Below are 17,947 nucleotides of genomic sequence, written 5' to 3'. Positions count from 1 at the left end.
GTAAACAAAACAACCAAACAAAACAGTGTTCTGGCACTAGGACAGTACCTCCATGTACAGTATTAGGCTCCCAATAAACATTAAATAAATATATAGGAGGGTCACACTGCAGGAAAGCCTTCTGGAGAAGGTAACGCATGACCAACTTGTGAAGCAGGCAAGTTGCGAAGGAGGTGAAATAAGGGGAGTGTCGAATATAGAGTTAGACAGGGAGTGATGTTAAAGTTTGCATTTTTAAAGTAACTATGGAGCTGTTGAAGGAAGTCTTTTAAACAGAGAATTTTTTTTTTCTGGGCTCTTCGCAATACCGTAAGTGAGCCTTGGAGTTAACTCATGGACCATCCTGAAGACATGAAAAGAAGCTTCAGCTATTTTGCTAAATGAAGACATGCATGGTTCTCCATCATTACCTGATGGGAAATGTAACAGAGCATTGTTTTTCTCCCTTACATGTGGCAGGTGACCCCAGCATTTCACCTGGACCCAGATATTGTTTTATCACCCTTCGTAGAACACATTCTTTTGACAAGCAGGCCACGTGGGATCCTCCTCCCCACATCCACTCACTTCTTTCATGTTTTCAGTCAATAGAAAGTTCAATTTCAAATCCTTTGAGAAATTTATTGGGATTCAATGAAATCTATAGTCTTACAGCTGCCAAATAAAAGAGAAAATAAAAATAGATGTCTTCTTCTTCTAGGCGTATACCAGATGTCTGTGTCAGAAGCAGCCGTCCCTGGGGAGGAAGTAGGAAGAGTGAAAGCTAAAGATCCAGACATTGGAGAAAATGGCTTAGTCACATACAATATTGTTGATGGAGATGGTATGGAATCGTTTGAAATCACAACGGACTATGAAACACAGGAGGGGGTGATAAAGCTGAAAAAGGTGAGTTAGGGTAAGGAATCAGACGTGTCAGTGGTATGGCCTGCTCTGCCAAGGCAACACTGCAAGAAACAGGGAGGCGACGGTTAAGAAATGAGAATTTGCGAAACCAGGGGCTGACCTGACTTTGTAGTTGAGCTCTGAGCTCTGGAAGATCACAGAATTGTATTCCTTTCTGTTACTGCAGAGAAGCTGACAAAGGGGCTGGTGATACCTGCCTGAGATTGCTAGTTAGTTCTTAAATGTTTTCCGATGGAGGGAAGCACAGTTCTCCCATGGAGGGAAGAACAATGAGATAAATCTCGATTTTGAAGAAGCAGCCCTGAGCATGCATGGAATTCCCCCCTTAGCTCTGCCACACTGAATCTGTTAGATAAGCTGTTCAGAACTCTTGCTGTTTCAACATTCAAGATTCACTGCATTGCTGGACCCTCTGTGAAACTTAAGCCTTCTCTACTTGTTTTTATCTCAAGTGAACCTGGAGAAGCAACAATAATGGACCTTCTCCCCTAGTCAAATAGCCTGTGGACCTCCCCTCATAGTCAGATAGTCTGTGGACCTTCCCACATAGTCAGTCACCGAAAACATGTATCTGGGATTAATTTATTACAAAGAGAAGTTTAGTGTTTCTTCTTTTTTACATTCACTCAATACTGACTACTGGCCAGATACAGCACCGTCCTCTTACAAACATCATTTCATTTACTTTTCACAAAAACAAACAAACAAACAAAAGTATAAAGTAGGTAGTGTTATCCCAATGGGCAAAGAGACCTCAACTTAATTTTGAGGAGATTGGGGCTCAGACAGATGAAATCATTTGACCCAGTCACTGTCATATAGCTCAGGCACGCCGACCTGGAATTCACACCTTAGTTATTGTAGAACAACTTCCCTCTCAAGACATTTTGAAAACAGCTGGCCTAGAAAGCGTTTGTAAAGGAGAGCCAGATAAGATTCACTTCCAAGTGAAGAAATAATTCCCCTACATTCTAAAAAGGTTTCCCCCCATGATTTACCACTTGAGAAATCAACACCTCTCCATCATGAAAGTGTATGGAGCATTAAATCGGAATTGGAAGATGGGATTACCTTGGTTTTAATCAAGCATTCATTTTCAACTTAGTTTTGTAGCATGAATATTAAACTCCTTGGTGCAACGGAAAAGACTGGACTCTAACACTGATAGAAAATTAATTTGAAGAATCAATAAAGAGGCCAGTAGCTAAAGAGGAGGGAAGGACCAGTGGGGGAAGACAGGTCCTGAAAGGAATCTTTCAGGTGGGGGAGCAAGGAGTGACCTGTGCTAAGAAACTGACCTTTCACAGAATTTTAAAGTATGTTGGGGTTGGGGAAAATATTATAGAGCACAAAACAAAGGAAAGGTAGGGGGTGATTGTTATAAAAAAAAGAAACAAAATGAAGGATATGGAAATTGGGGTGAAATTTGGATACTTGGAAAAGTCTACATTAATGGATGAATGGTAGGACCGAGGAAGCCTAATTATCAACCACAGGGAGCTAGGGCAGTCACTAATTCTGGTTTCTCCTCTGGAAAAGTAGCTGTGTGAATTGTGTGTTGCCTAGAGCTGTCAACTTACTTCGTTAATTAATATTACTATCTCTTTTGCTTGACACTGACATATGAACATTGACATCAGCGATTCCTGCCTCCCATCCTTTGCTGTTCATGTAATTGGGTAGTTGGTAATGCTAAGGTTGTCACCTGTTTTTAGTGTATTCAGGGCATAAACACACACTGTATCTCTGAAATCCTGAAACATTTAAATCACCCCCATGGAACTCACACGTCGCAAATGAGCTCTCTGCATATGATTAATTTGCACATTTGCCTCCAATTCAGTGTGTTTATTCTAGGCAAAGGAATAATCTTCTATAAAGCACTGACGCTTAGGTTTTAAATAGTGTAAGATGTTATTGCATTTGTAAAAGAACATTTGCTCAAACTTGTAGCACAAAGTTCCAAATGTCCACCAGGGGAAAAAAAAAGAAAAATTATAGATGAATTTAACAGAGTAAAAATATGACTCCTTGTGAAAGTCATTCTATGCAATTTAATACTGTAAAAGTCTATAGAGACATTATGGCAATATTTCTGCATTTTAAAGTATTTTTTAACTTAGTGTTTTTATTTATTTCCTAATTTATTCACCCATTTTTCCACCAAGAGTCATTGAGTTCTTACTATTTGTCAGTCAGGCCCTTTGCCAGAGGCTGGAAATCTAAAGTTGAAGAGGCACAGTCTTGACCACAGGGAGTTCACAATTTAACAGGACAGTGAAGCGATACAATAATTAAAACCGAGAGGGTTTTCTCAGCCTTAGCAGTGTTGATGTCTAGGGCTGGATAATTCTTTGTTGTAGGAGGCTGTTCTGCGCATTGTAGGATATTTGGTAGTATCTAGTATCCCAGGCTTCCCCTCACTAAAGGTCATTAAGCACATGCTCTACCCCACCCAACAGTCCTGATAATAATAATAAAAATAATTACTCTAGACATTGCCTAATAGCTCTGGAGTAACTGGGAGCAAAATCACTCCCCAGTTGAAAATTGACTGCAATAGTGTGATAAGGCCTATGCACATGGGACATGAATGACTTCTTGTGGGGGCAGTTCTCAAGCTGAGTCTTGATAGATGAGGAGAAATTTGCTGGATAGTTAAGGACAGAAAAGGCAGAAAAAATAACTCATGAAGGGCTAGTATCAATGGAAACAGGACACATTTAAGAAACTGCAATACCTTCAATCTTGAGAGTCTTAAGATATATACGGTAAAACCAACAAACAAACGTTAAAATTCAAGGGAGACGTTACAAAGAATTGAAGAAGGTAGAAGAGGTAGTGAGATAGTAGTGAAGGAGAAGAATTCAAGAAATAATTACTAGATAGAATCATTCATTTATTGAATATTTTAGAAAACAATAAATACCTCTTGAGTTCTGACTGTGTCTTAGTTTAATAGTGCACAGGAAAGAGAGAAACTACCCTTGGGGTATTTGGACAATCTCTGTGTGGTTAGCTGAGGAAGAACCAGGGTCAAATAAAGATGAGTTTTTAGGTGGCTTCGTGGACTTAGAGGGGAAAATCCAATCTGTTCACGCAGCACCTTTGACTAAATGGGAATCCCATCTATCTCAGAGAAATAACCGCACAGTGTCTGAGCTATTTATTTTCAACCAGATAAGCTCCTTGTAAAGCAGTGTCAGAGCAGAATTATAAGGCATTTTTAATATTCCCTGTTTTAATAAAACTCTTTTTATGTTTGATTTTTCTTTATATTCTTTGTCCACACGTATATAGATGTGGATACATAATATTTAACACGGTTGCAATCAGAGGGTGATCTGATTTGTTAACTTAATGTCACATCATAAACATTTTACCTACTGTTATATAATGTACATAATCATTTTTAATGACTACATAACATCCCATCCTATTGATGAATCATTATTTCCTTTATAAAATCTCACAGTTGGATTTGGTGTTTTGTGTGTACATTTCCACAGATTAGATATAACCTTCTATTATATCTAACAAATATCATGCATTTTTGAATATTGTTTGTTTTGGTTTTCTGTTGAATTAATCCCTCAGGGAAGATTTTCAGAGGTGGGATTAATAAACTAGGGGGTATTAAGAATTTTATGGCTTATGCAATGTGTTGCCTCATTTAGCTTTATTTCAACTACTCATAACATGGATATAAATGTTCACATGGGAAACTACCTCACATCTTTTTTTGGAGGGAGGAAGGGAATAAATTGTACGCAAATGTCTAAATGTCAAGCATCTATCAGCCCCACTCTTCATTCAGTCAAAATGATGGATGCATATGATCACTTGGTACAGTCATTCTTGCCTACTCTGGGACAAAGATCAGCAAAGAGCAGTAAGACTCAGCAGACTTCTAAGGGATGCTCCCCTCCATTCCACTCCAACCCCCACCTCGCTGGGGAGGGAAATGAAGGGCTGCCAAAGGGCCACTAGGGGGCCACACAAATCTAACTGGGGCTGTTGAGAAGGACTTCACAAGGCAATGAGGCTTGAACTGACTACCAGACTTGGAATCTCGCCACACTGGGAAAGTACATCCCACATAAACCTCTGCAAAGGCCTGGAGAGCCTAGCTTGGGATGTGAAACTGCAGCATGAGGATATTATCCTCAACACCCACAGGGCTTCCCGGTGGGAAAATGGCTCCAGGTTCTCAGGCATATGCCTAAACCAAGTACAAAAGTTTCTGCTCTAGCAAGATCAACAGACTATGTGATATTAGAAAATTTCCACTTTTCTGATTATAAATTACCCAGTCTCAGAACTATCATATTCCAGTGTTGAATGCTATCTAATATTTGAAAGGATTTTTTAGAAGTTGCAGCAATCTTGTATGTTCAGCCTATAAATATCATTACTTTCTGCTGCTCAGTAACCTAGCCAAGGATAAAGGAACTGCTGGGTCCCAGGATGATGGAAAGGCTAGGGGCAGATTTAGATTTAGGAAAAGGTAGTGTTTCCTGACTCTGGGAAGATGGAGGTGGGAAGATGATAGAAAAAGTATCAAGGATATTGAACTTGCTTAACCCTGTTGAAACTGGGATCATCAGCTTTAGTGTAGAGTACTGCAAAATTAGATCAGGAATAAGCCCCATGACTATATGCCCATTCAGAATAAGCGTTTGCCAGGCAAATGACAACAGCATGGCAGGCAGATGCTCGCGTTAAAAGATGAAACTCTTTCCAAGCATTTGGTAGTTCAGCAACATCCAGAGCACTAATTAGAAAGTTGTTTCCCAGGCAGCCGGGCTTGTTTCTCTGCTACAATGTTACTTTCCATCCTTTGCTGACTGATTCACTGTAACTCCTCTCATTCAAAATTAGGCAGTGTTTACTATCAATTTCCCTATAACTACAGCCATTCAAATGCTACTACTCATTTTTTCTTTCATATTTGTGTAAAATTTTACTGCTTTCATTTGTTTTTCTTTAAATAGACCATCTTTAATATATATGCATTCTTTTTTTAAAAAAAGAAGCATTTTAAAAAAGGAAACATTTCCCTTATTATCTTGTCACTTGCCAAAAATAGAAGGTAACTTAAAAATAAATGCAATCAAACCAAAACGATGCCATTACATTCTAGCTAGAGTTGTATCATAATATCTCACAAAAGAGATTGTGAAGCAGAGCAGATGTGTTAAAACGGAGATGTTCTACTTGGTGTGTCAAGGATTTAAAGACTTGGAAAAGAAAGAATTATCTCACTATGTAAGTTAATATCATTTGACAACCTCACCTATCAAATTACCTATAAACCACCCTATGTCATCTTATGGGCCACTGCTGGTAAGAGTCCCAGACATTGGGAAACAACGTGGTCAGAAACTTTCAATATAAAGCTTTCAATATGATCAAGCTGGATGGTTGCGGGTGGGAGAGGTATGAAGCAGTCATCAAACAAGACATGCTTTTTGGCTGAAATTCAGTGGTATTTTTGTTACCAGGATTCTTAGTTTTCAGAATGAGGTACCAAATGTATTTTTGCAATGTTTTAATTCCCTTCCTTAGGTAATTCTTAGTGACTTATTTGGGCAACATTAGTGTTGCTATATAGAATAAGTTTCATTTTAGATGACGTGGTCTTTCTGTGTCTGTTGTGCTCTTCGAATGACCCATTAAGCACATTCTAAGTTTCAGCAATTGATTTGTGTGATTTTCTGACCAAATGGCTCAGGTAATTTGAAATTGAGTAGACTCTGATTTTCTCTCTTTGAGGAATATTCACTCTTCCCTGTAAAACAATCGGGTCTTTCTCTTCCATTATTCTTTCAAGGAATTGGTTGTCAATCTTCTCTTCATTCTTGCCAGCCTGTAGATTTTGAAACCAAAAGAGCCTATAGCTTGAAGGTAGAGGCAGCCAACGTGCACATCGACCCGAAGTTTATCAGCAATGGTCCTTTCAAGGACACTGTGACCGTCAAGATCGCAGTAGAAGATGCTGATGAGCCCCCTATGTTCTTGGCCCCAAGTTACATCCACGAAGTCCAAGAAAATGCAGCTGCTGGCACCGTGGTTGGGAGAGTGCATGCCAAAGACCCTGATGCTGCCAACAGCCCGATAAGGTACAGACGGATTTATTTTAAGAGCTTGGATGGGGAATTTTAGAGTCAAGAGGTTCTGGGAAAGCCCTGTAGGAACCACGTTTTTCAATTTCAAAAAGGGTTCAAGTTTATCAGGTTCAATAGAATGTAAACAAGATTAAGATTTAGAAGACATGAGCTTCCCTTCACCTCTGTTCCTGACTTTTTGGATAGGATTGTTCAAGCTACATGACTTTGCTCTGGAGCAGATTCCCCCAGGCATACTAGGTGACGGAGCCCTGAGCTGGGCCTGTCTGCCTCAGAGGACTGTGGGGAAGTATAAATAATTATTGTGAAATAATTATAGTAATTGCAATTTATTAAATACCTTCCCATTCTCTGGTTACTCTATGAGGAGGTTAGGTATGTGATCTAATCAATCCCCTCAACTTAATCGATGTATAAATTGCTAGTCCTTAAAATGAGAGGAAATTGGAGGCACTGCAAGACAAAGTGACTTGCCTGGAATGATATAGCCACCGAGCAGGAGGCAAGGAAAGCCAGCTCTGTCTAACTGCTGCTGAGTACTTTGTAAAAGTAGTAAAGTGTCCAAATAAATTTCAGGTGCTTTTATTATTATGAATACCTTTTTTTGTGACAAAAAATGTGATCCAGAACTGTGGCTGGGCACCGTGGCTCACATCTGTAATCTCATCACTTTGGGAAGGCTAAGGCGGGTGGATCACCTAAGGTAAGGACTTCGAACCCAGCCTTTACAATGTAATGAAACCCTGCCTTTACTAAAAATACAAAATTTAGCTGGGCATGGTGGCATGCACCTGTAATTCCAGCTCCTCAGGAGGCTGAGGCAGGACAATCGCTTGAACCCGAGAGGCAGAGGTTGCAGTAAGCTGAGATCAAGCCACTGCATTCTAGCCTGGGTGGCAGAGTGAGACCCTGTCTCAAAAAAAAAAGAAAGAAAGAAAGAAAAAGTGATCCAAAACTCTGCTTCTCCACTTTCCTCTTCATCCTGAGCTAATGACTGATGAAGCTAATGACGAAAATGAGAGGGTGATAAGAAGGAGGTGGAGAAGGGGCTTGAATCACACATTTACAGAGTGGAAGTTGATAGTGCCCTGGAATTTCCCCTGGACCAGATTCTAGCAGGAGTTTCTTTTCCCACAGCCACTCCTCTCATTTCCTTCTTGCTTGGATTTCTTTTTATGCCTCCACAGGGTCTCCCAACCCCCAGTCTTTCATTTACCTCTCTGCATGAATCCTGACTCTGCAGCCAGAGTGACCCTCATACAATGCACATCCAAACATCACATCTTACCTTAGTTAAAACACAAGAAAAAATTAATGATTAAGTGGTTCCCTGTTGTCTCCCTCTTCAAAATAATCTAACCTCATTCACTTAGTTTAAAAAACTTCTTTGCACCCCTCTACCTCCATCTCATTCTTTGAAGCTCTCCTGCTGTCTCCTAATCCCTGGACTTCACATGTTCCTCCTTCTAGCTGGTAGCCCTTGCCTTTCCAAGTTACCACATTGGACTCATTTTCTCCGTCTCCACTTAGGTGTTATCTCCTATAGGAATTCTTCCAGGGCTCCCTAGAGATGTATCGGATGTCCTTCCTCTTGCTCCTCCCTACCTCACCCCCCAGGCTACATCGCAGGGACACTTCGGTTATGTGAGGTCCTCACTAGAGGATAGTCTCAAAGAGCTGGATGTCTGTCTAGTTTAGGCCTTGGCAAACTATAGCCCATAGGCCAAATCTGGCTGCCATTTGCTTTTCTGTCTCACTCTCTTTTTTTTTTCTGTTGTGAAAAAAATTTACATATCATGAAGCATGAACTTTACCTGTTCAACTTGTACAATTTATTGGTTTTTAGTATATTTCATGAAGATGTTCAACCATTACCGCTGTCTAATTCCAGAATATTTTTATTGATCCCCCCACAAAAGAAATCCCATGTCCATTAGCAGTCACTCCCCGTTCCTCCTGCTTCCCAGCCTCCTGTAACAATTAACTTATTTTGTGTCTGTATGTTTGCCTATTCTGGACATTTCATATAAATGGAATAACACAACACATGGTCTTATGTAACTGAATTTTTGCATGTAGCATAATGATTTTGAGGTTCATTCATGTTGCAGAGTGCATCACTAATTCATTTCTTTTTATCTCTGAGTAATTTTTCATTGTATGGGTGCACCATATTTTATTTGCTCATTTATCATTTGGATACGTGTTTGAGTTGTTTCCAAACTTGGCTATGACAAATAATGCTGAACATTCCTGGACATGTCTTAGCCTGAACATGTTTTCCTCTTTCCTGGGCATATACCTAGGAGTGGAATTGCTGGATTATGTGGTAACTCTATGTTTAACTTTCTGACGAGCTGCCAAAGTGTTTTCCACAGTGGCTGTACCATTTTACTTTCTTATCAACAATATATGAGAATTCCAGTTTCTCCACATTCTCGCCAACACTTTTTTGCCTCTTTTGATTATAGCTATCATAGTGGGTGTGAAATGATATATCATTATAGTTTTGATTTGTATTTCCATAATGACTAGTGACACCAAGCATCTTTTATTTGTTTATTTATTTATTTATTTGCTACTGAGACATAGTTTCACTCTGTCGCCCAGGCTGGAGTGCAGTGGCACGATCTCAGCTCACTCCAACCTATGCTTCCCAGGCTCAGGCGAGTCTTGTGCTTCAGTCCCCCAAGTAGCTGGGACTACAGATGCACACCACCAGGCCCAGCTATTTTTTTTAAAAATGGAGACAGGGTTTTGCCATGTTGGCCACGCTGGTCTCAAATTCCTGGCCTCAAATGATCCACCTGCTTCTTCCTTGCAAAGTGCTGGGATTACATGCATGAGCCACTGCACCTGGCCTGAGCATCTTTTTATGTGCTTATTAGCCATTTGTATGTCTTCTTGGGAGAAATATCTATTCAAGAATTTTGCCCATTTCATAAGTGGATTATTTGTCTTTTTATTGTTGTTGTAAGAGCTCTTTATGTATTCTGAATGGTAGGGCCTTATCAGGTATATGGTTTGCATTTTTTTTCTCATTCCATGGGATATCTTTTCAGTTTCTTAATAGTGTCCTTTGAGGCACAAAAGGTTTTAATTTTGATGAATTCTAGAGGGTCTATTCTTTTTTTTTTAATATCTATAATGAAATAATTGTCTAATCTAAAGTCATGAATGATTTATACATTTTTTAAAAATAAACTTATGGTTTTAACTTTCACATTTAGATTTTTATCAGTTTTGAGTATAATTTTATGTATGTTGTCAGGAAGGGGTCCAACTTTATTATTTTGCATGTGTGTATCCAATTATTCCAGCACTATTTGTTGAAAATACTATTTTTTCTTAATTGAATGGTCTTGACGTTCAGGTTGAAAACTGACCATTCATAGTCATAGAAACCAGGATTGTTTTGTACTGTTGATTACATTCCATTAATTATATGTCTATCCATACAGCAGTACCACATAGCCTTCATCACCATAACTTTGTACTATGTTTTGAAATCAGGAACTGTGAGTTCTTCATCTTTTTTCTCACCACCTATTTTTGTAGATAATGTTATATGGGAAGACAGTCACATCATTTGTTTGCATATTACCAATGTCTTCTTTCCTGCTGCAAGGGCAGAGTTGAGTAGTTGAAACAGAGATTCTAATTTCTGCACAAGCTAAACATTTGCTGGCTGGCCCTTTGCAGAACAAGTTTGCTGGCCCCTGTTCTAGATCATCACTGCGCCTTCCACTAAACAGAGTACATGGCCCAAATTCGATGTCTAACAAACATTTATTAAATAAATAAATAAAATAACTCCTGATTTGGCTTGGAAGGTCAAGCTCACAGTTTTTGAGTGTAAAACAGGAGGCATGATAGAAGTGACGACATCTTATTCACACATTTATTTGACAAACCTTCATTGAGCACACACTGGGGGTTCCCAATATACTTAGGGAGGCACTAATGAATTTACTTATGAAAAAGTAAATGGATCTAAATATGAAAGGAAATTACACGGACAATGGAGTTTGTCCATTTATATCAAAGAAAATAGTGGCAGGAAAGAAGGAATTCCCAACTATAAGTGGTGTTGGGTTGCTTTTGGATCTTTGAACATTGATTCTTCTGAGGAAAAGAGAGATAATTAACATTTACTGAGCATCTTTTCAGCCTCATACAACAGGTTTTACAAAGTTATTTCAGTCAGTTCTCACTGACATCCTTTGTGGCTATGACTGCTCTAGAATTGAACAGGTGGGAAGAGTGAGGCTCAGAGCAATGATGAGACTTCTTTAAAGTCATGTGGACAGTCAGTATTGAACACTGGATTTCAGCCCAGATCTGTCTTGAGTTCATTTTGAGCTTTTTACTTTAACCCAGCAGCCACTAATGGAAAGATTTCCCAAGAAGGTTTGATTACTATATTCTCTTTGTGCAGAAAGATATGTTACATAATGACTATGGACCCTTCTAACACCTTTAAACAACTTAAAAATCTTCACAGTGTGAATTTTAAATGAGTTATCTCTGGCCTAGAATATCGAGGTGCATTAGAAACTTTTTAGAAGAGCAGTGACTGTGACGTACAAACACTCACTCATTTCCTCTGCACCTCATTGTCTCCAAGGATTCACATCTGCAATTGATTATTTGGGTCATGTTTTCAAATGGTAGCTGTTCTGTGCATGTAGGCAATTTCCATGTCTATAATTATCCAAGGATGCTCAATACCACACTTGAACCAACCCCCCACTCCCACCTACTTGGGTCTTTGTTATTTAGAAATACCAGACAAATTTTAAGAGAATATTCAAAGCTTTTATATTTGTTTGTTTTTGAGACAGGGTCTCACTCTGTCACCCAGCCTGGAGTGCAGTGGTGTCATCATGGTTCACTGCAGACTTGAGCTCCCTGGGCTCAGGTGAACCTCCCACATCAGCCTCCCAAGTAACTGGGACTGCAGGTGCATGCCACTCTGCCTGTCTAATTTTTTTTGTTTTGTTTTTGTAGAGAGGGGGGTTCTCACTATGTTGCTCATGCTGGTCTCAAGCTCCTGGGCTTAAGTGATCCTCCTGGCTCAGCTCCCCAAAATGCTGGGATTTCAGGCATGAACCACTGCACCTACTCTATTCAAAGCTTTTTTGTTGGTTGGTTGGTTGGTTGGTTGATTTTTGGAGACCGAGTCTCACTCTGTTGCCCAGGCTGGAGTGCAGTGGTGTGATCCCAGCTCACTGCAACCTCCGCCTCCTGGGTTCAAGCAATTCTCTCCCAAGTAGCTGGGATTATAGGTGTGTGCCACCATGCCCAGCTAATTTTGTATATTTAGTATAAATAGAGACAGGTTTCACCATGTTAGCCAGGCTAATCTTGAACTCCCGACCTCTGGTGATCCGCCCGCCTTAGCCTCCCAAAGTGCTGGGATTACAGGCTTGAGCCATCAGGCAAGGCCTCCAAACTTTTTATCTAATGGGTCTTTTATCCTCCCTTCCTAATTTCCTGGTTGTTTCTCTTCAACTTTGAGGACATTTGTGTCTTTGGACATATAATGGAGGCCTTGCAATATCACCATAACTCTTAACTTCTTGGACATTCTGCACTTTTTTTTGTTTTTTTTTGTCTCAGACTGTAGCATTAGACACATTTTTGTTCACAATTTCCTTTCTGAAATATTATCTCCCTTTAGTTTTCTTGGCACTAACCTGTTATGCCTCAGATAACACTGTACCTGATGTCTTCACTAGTCTTTGATCCCTGTCCAGGCATTGACTTGGTCCTTCTCTCTGTGTCCACTCACCTATAGGGCTTTTACCCAAGCCGTAATTGACCTAAGTGGATGCTTCAGATTTCCTGCTCCTAGGCTGGTCTTTCTCCCCAACTCTAACTCTGCATTTACGATACTGTCTGTTGTGCATTTTTACCCATTTGCTTTTTCTTTCACTGGCTCACTCATTTATCCAAGACATATTTTTGATCTTATAATTATTGTGACATACTTTAAAACAAAAACAGCTGTTGCCACCCCTGACTTCCTGAAGCTTGCAATAGAGTTGAGTCTTTTCTTTCTGAGCATTTTGACATATCCTTAATTAAATGTCAACCTTTCCTTCCTGGTAATTGATTTTTCTTCTTTTTCTTTTTAATTTTTTAAATAATTTCAACATTTATTTTTGATTCAGGGGGTACATGTGTAGGTTAGTTAATGGTTATATTGTGTAGTGCTGAGGTTGGGGGTATGATTGATCCTGTCTCGTTACAGGGCATATATCCAAAGGAAAATCAATTTTATAAAAATTTATTTAAAAATATATATCCAGAGGAAAATAAAAACACACAAGCACTCAACTGTTCATCACAGCACTATTCACAATAGCAAGCATTTTCTTTTTCAATGTCTTTAAATCTCCCTCTCTCAGACACTCAGGTGAGAAGCTACCTGGGACTCTCTCAGCCTCCCCTAGATGCCCAAATATCCACTAAATCCTACTTGGGCTTTCATCATCATCTAGGATTCCATTTCCTCTGTCACCCCTGTACTTCACTCTCATCACCTCATGTATTTAAAAACAAAATCAAATCCTTAAGTTTCCTCTGCTCCTTCTTCTACTCTCACTTCCTCAGACCATCTTGCCCATCATGCATTATTGATCTCCTTGAGAGCTTGCGTTCTTTTATTTGCTCCTCTGCTCAAAGCCTTCCATGATTTCTCACTGGCTCTAGGATGAAGGTCACACTCTTACATATGAGAGCTTCCACAGTCTGTTCTCAGTGTGTAACAGCAGCATCAACAACAAAAATAATAGCAGTTATTGTTGGTTGCAATGTGTGAGTCACTAAATTATGTATCTTAAACATTTATTATTTTATTGAATTCTCACAGATAACATAAAAGTTAGGTACTATTAATATTCCAGTTCAGCCAGGTTCCTACAATCCCAGCTACCCAGGAGCCTGAGGCAGAAGGATGACTTGAGCCCAGCAGTTCAAGACAATCTGGGGCCACATAGTGAGATTCTGTTTGGAAAAAAAAATACGCATTACATTTTAGAAGTTAAATATGCTAAGGCTCAAAGAACTTAAGTGGCTTTTCCAATATCATCTAGCTTATATGTAGCAGATTATGAAGTTGTACTTAGGACTTCCAAAACCCAAAACTCATGCCCTTCATTTCTGTGGAATAAAACCTTGAATTATTAATGATCTTTCTTCCCACATGTGTGTTGTCATGTCAACTAAATAGTGAGCTCCTTCATGGAAGGAAAAAAAGTCTTTGATTATTTTTTTGACTCCTTTCCACGTAGTGTTATCTGCTGAGGGCTCAGTTGCTGAGCCTTTCCTGACATTAAGGAGGTGTATGAATATCTTTGGTTTTGTCACTGTGCAAGGGGACTCATTATTCTATTCCTATGGGGAGCTGTGAAGTTAAGTGACATCATGAATGAGCTCATGTTTGTATACTGTGAAGTGCCGCTCAGTGGGGGGTCCCTCTTTCCTGAAAAGAACATGATCTGGGATTAGAAGATCTGGCTTCCAATATTGTCTCTTCCAGAAACTAGACATAGGCCATTTGTAAATTTCATCTTTTGTAAATCCAGGCGATTAAACCTTCCGATATTCATGACCTCTGCTATCTCTAATATTCTTTGATTTTTGACCATCACTGAATGCCTTCTGACATACTCATTTTGTAAATTTTGGGAAATCATAGCTTAGACCTCTAAGAGCAGAAAACCACACACTTATGAAGCTCAGCATACTACCTGAATTAACATAACCCATTTTTGTTCTTTTCTATTTTGGAGTTAGTATAAGGGAGTGGAAAGGGAAGGGGTTTGGAGTTCAACAGACCCATTAAAACAAGACTGTATCCTGGGCAAGTTATTTTACCTTACTACAACTCAGTAAATGCCATTCTTCCGCCATCTCCCACCTCACTTTGCCACAAATACAGCCCAATAATATTATGTGGTTTTTTAATCCGTTATTAGTAAAAAGTTAACTTAGTGGGTGGGAGTAACTAAAATCTTCAAGCTGTGCTGTTATGCACAGCCTGGAGTCATTAAAATATGGGAAAATGCCCTACAAGTAAATGTCCAAGCTTACTTTGTACATTACACGCTGGAACTCAGAGCCAAGCTAACTGAGAACCCCTGAAACTAAATGAACTAAACAGATTTACTAAAATGTAGTGAACATTTTTCTTTTGTCTTTTTTTTTTTCCTGAGACAGAATCTTTCTCTGTCACCCAGGCTGGAGTGCAGTGGCATGATCTTGGCTAACTGCAGCCTCCGCTTCCCGGATTCAATGATTCTCATGCCTCAGCCTCCCGAGTAACTGGGATTATAGGTGTGTGCCACCATCCCCAGCTAGTTTTTGTATTTTTTAGTAGAGATGCGATTTCACCATGTTGGTCAGGCTGGTCTTGAACTCCTGGCCTCAAATGATCCATCCGCCTTGGCCTCCCAAAGTGCTGGGATTACAGGAGTGAGACACTGCACCAGGCTGCATTTTTCTTTAAATAAGACAAACTGATTTTTAGGTCTATACATGATCTTGATAAATTTAAATACACTTGAACTGATTTAAAATTTCATATGCAAAAATCTGGCAAAGGTTTGATACATTTGTGACTTTCTGAGTAGTTTGGGAGCAAGGCAAACTCACTTTCCAAATGCAGTTTCATAAATATTCAGAGGATGGGTGATTGTAGTAAATATGGAGAAATATGCACCACATTATTATACTTCTCAATCAAATATGCTAAACAACTCTTTCATTCATTGTACTGAATAAGGAATTCCAACGTGGCAAAGTTATTTCTATAAAAGAATCGTGTACAAAGTTTCAAAAGTAAATTTGATTAGAAAGAAAATCTAGCTTAAGCAATTCATTGAGAAGCTTGCTTTAAATATAGCATGGAGAAAATATTCAAATATTAAGCTGCTCTGAATGTCTTGGTCTAATTGCCTCATTTGCATTCTGCTTAGGTATTCCATCGATCGTCACACTGACCTCGACAGATTTTTCACTATTAATCCAGAGGATGGTTTTATTAAAACTACAAAACCTCTGGATAGAGAGGAAACAGCCTGGCTCAACATCACTGTCTTTGCAGCAGAAATCCGTAAGTATTCTCCTCAGGGTTTTGATTCTACTTTACCAAGTATTATTGCTTCAGACTCTATATTCTGGAAAATAAAATAGCTGAGATAGACTAACTTTTTTGGTCTTAAACAGATTTTTCAGTCTTTAAAATGTGTTTTCGGTTATCTTTCTAGGAATACATATAGGCAAAGGGAAATGTTCTTGTTTTCTCTGACAGAACTGGGTATAGACTTGGCAAGAGAGCCAGTAGCCCTCAGGAGTTTGAAACTCATAACCATCACTGAAAGATTTCCCACTCCATCCAGTCACTAGTCTTCACTGAACCCAGAAAAGCAAAGTCCTTAGGCCCAGGGTTTGTGGGTTCTTGTTTATCTATAGACAACAACTCAAACTTGATCATGCATCAAGTTGATCAGTCATCGAGCTTGATTTCTGGACCCTGCCCCAGAGCCTCTGATTCAGTAGGTCTGGGATAGGGCCTGAGAATTTTTGTTTCCAACAAGTTCCCAGATGGTTTTAATGCTACTCTCTAGACTCCCACATTTAAGAACCACTTTGATAGACATCTCTCTGGGGATCAGGCTCCATGATAAGCCTTTAGAATTAAAACTCAGCATCATAGTCAGCAGATGTGGAAAAGTGTTTTAGTTCTTACTGGTCTTAATATTGACATTTATTCTAGGATATGCCTCTCCCACTAATAGCACCCTTCAGCTCTTACATCGATTCTGTGACAAGAACATCTTTCCCTGCACTGCCCAGATAGGTGGCTGGAGTTTACTCTTTCCCAAGAATATGCTTGGACCAATGTGTATTTCTTCTTGACCTTTCTTGACTGTCTGCATTCTGTCTTCCCAGACAATCGGCATCAGGAAGCCAAAGTCCCAGTGGCCATTAGGGTCCTTGATGTCAACGATAATGCTCCCAAGTTTGCTGCCCCTTATGAAGGTTTCATCTGTGAGAGTGATCAGACCAAGCCACTTTCCAACCAGGTAATCCTGCTTTCCCTATTCTTGGCTAGGAACAATGCACTTGGAAATAGAGTGTGTTTTTTAAAGCATCACTTGGAGATACCAACCACTGCCCAAAAAGGTTTCAGATCCATAGTTTTGCTCTGAAGTTATGTTCTCTAATTAAAATCAGGCTTTCTAGCCAGCCAGAAATTTTTGAATAAATGATGTGCCAATGTCAGCATGATTTATTTATGGGCCACCTTTCTCTTTCAGCCAATTGTTACAATTAGTGCAGATGACAAGGATGACACGGCCAATGGACCAAGATTTATCTTCAGCCTACCCCCTGAAATCATTCACAATCCAAATTTCACAGTCAGAGACAACCGAGGTTTGTACTAAGGTTCCTACGCATTCAGAGAAGTAGAACTGGAAAACAAATGGCGTTTACATTGCATAGCACAAGTATTTTCACTAATCTTTATAATGTCTTCCTGTTGAAGAACAAACCGGAAATAATAATGCCACCTCTGTTCTGAAACATGGGCTCATTTGATGCATGCGAATAAGTGAGTCTAATTTTATTTACGTTTTTTGGCTTTGATATTCATGAAGCAGTGGGAAAACTAAGTGGGGAAGCTTACAGGGTCAATATGCAAACAACTCCATTTATCTTTTTTTTCAAGAGGTTGATAAACCCTTGGGGGAAGGACGGCTTTATGAATATTGATATCAAGTAAAGCATTAAAAGAGATTAGTTCAACTTTGTAAGGCAATTTAATCTTTCAGCTGGCCTTCCTTTCCAAGTACAGTTTTAATGCAGTGTGGCTGGGTACAGAGCTCGATATCTAAAAGTAG

At 39.4% G+C, this 17,947-nt stretch overlaps 1 protein-coding gene across 6 annotated transcripts in view; it reads left to right on the top strand.

The window, feature by feature from the left end:
- CDH11 (cadherin 11) overlaps positions 1-17,947 on the top strand; it is a 177,706-nt gene that overhangs the window by 135,339 nt on the left and 24,420 nt on the right. For all 6 annotated transcript variants that reach the window (XM_063598031.1, XM_003823694.6, XM_055100053.2 and 3 more), the window contains 5 exons: positions 701-888; positions 6,775-7,028; positions 16,019-16,155; positions 16,995-17,128; positions 17,363-17,480. In XM_063598031.1, coding sequence (XP_063454101.1) covers positions 701-888; positions 6,775-7,028; positions 16,019-16,155; positions 16,995-17,128; positions 17,363-17,480 — 831 coding nt within the window. The remainder of the gene's footprint in view (positions 1-700; positions 889-6,774; positions 7,029-16,018; positions 16,156-16,994; positions 17,129-17,362; positions 17,481-17,947) is intronic.

The sequence above is a fragment of the Pan paniscus genome, chromosome 18, assembly GCF_029289425.2.
Source record: "Pan paniscus chromosome 18, NHGRI_mPanPan1-v2.0_pri, whole genome shotgun sequence".
Taxonomy (NCBI): domain Eukaryota; kingdom Metazoa; phylum Chordata; class Mammalia; order Primates; family Hominidae; genus Pan; species Pan paniscus.
The sequence above is the reverse complement of the archived record's forward strand: the minus strand, read 5'-3'. Positions and strand labels throughout refer to the sequence as shown.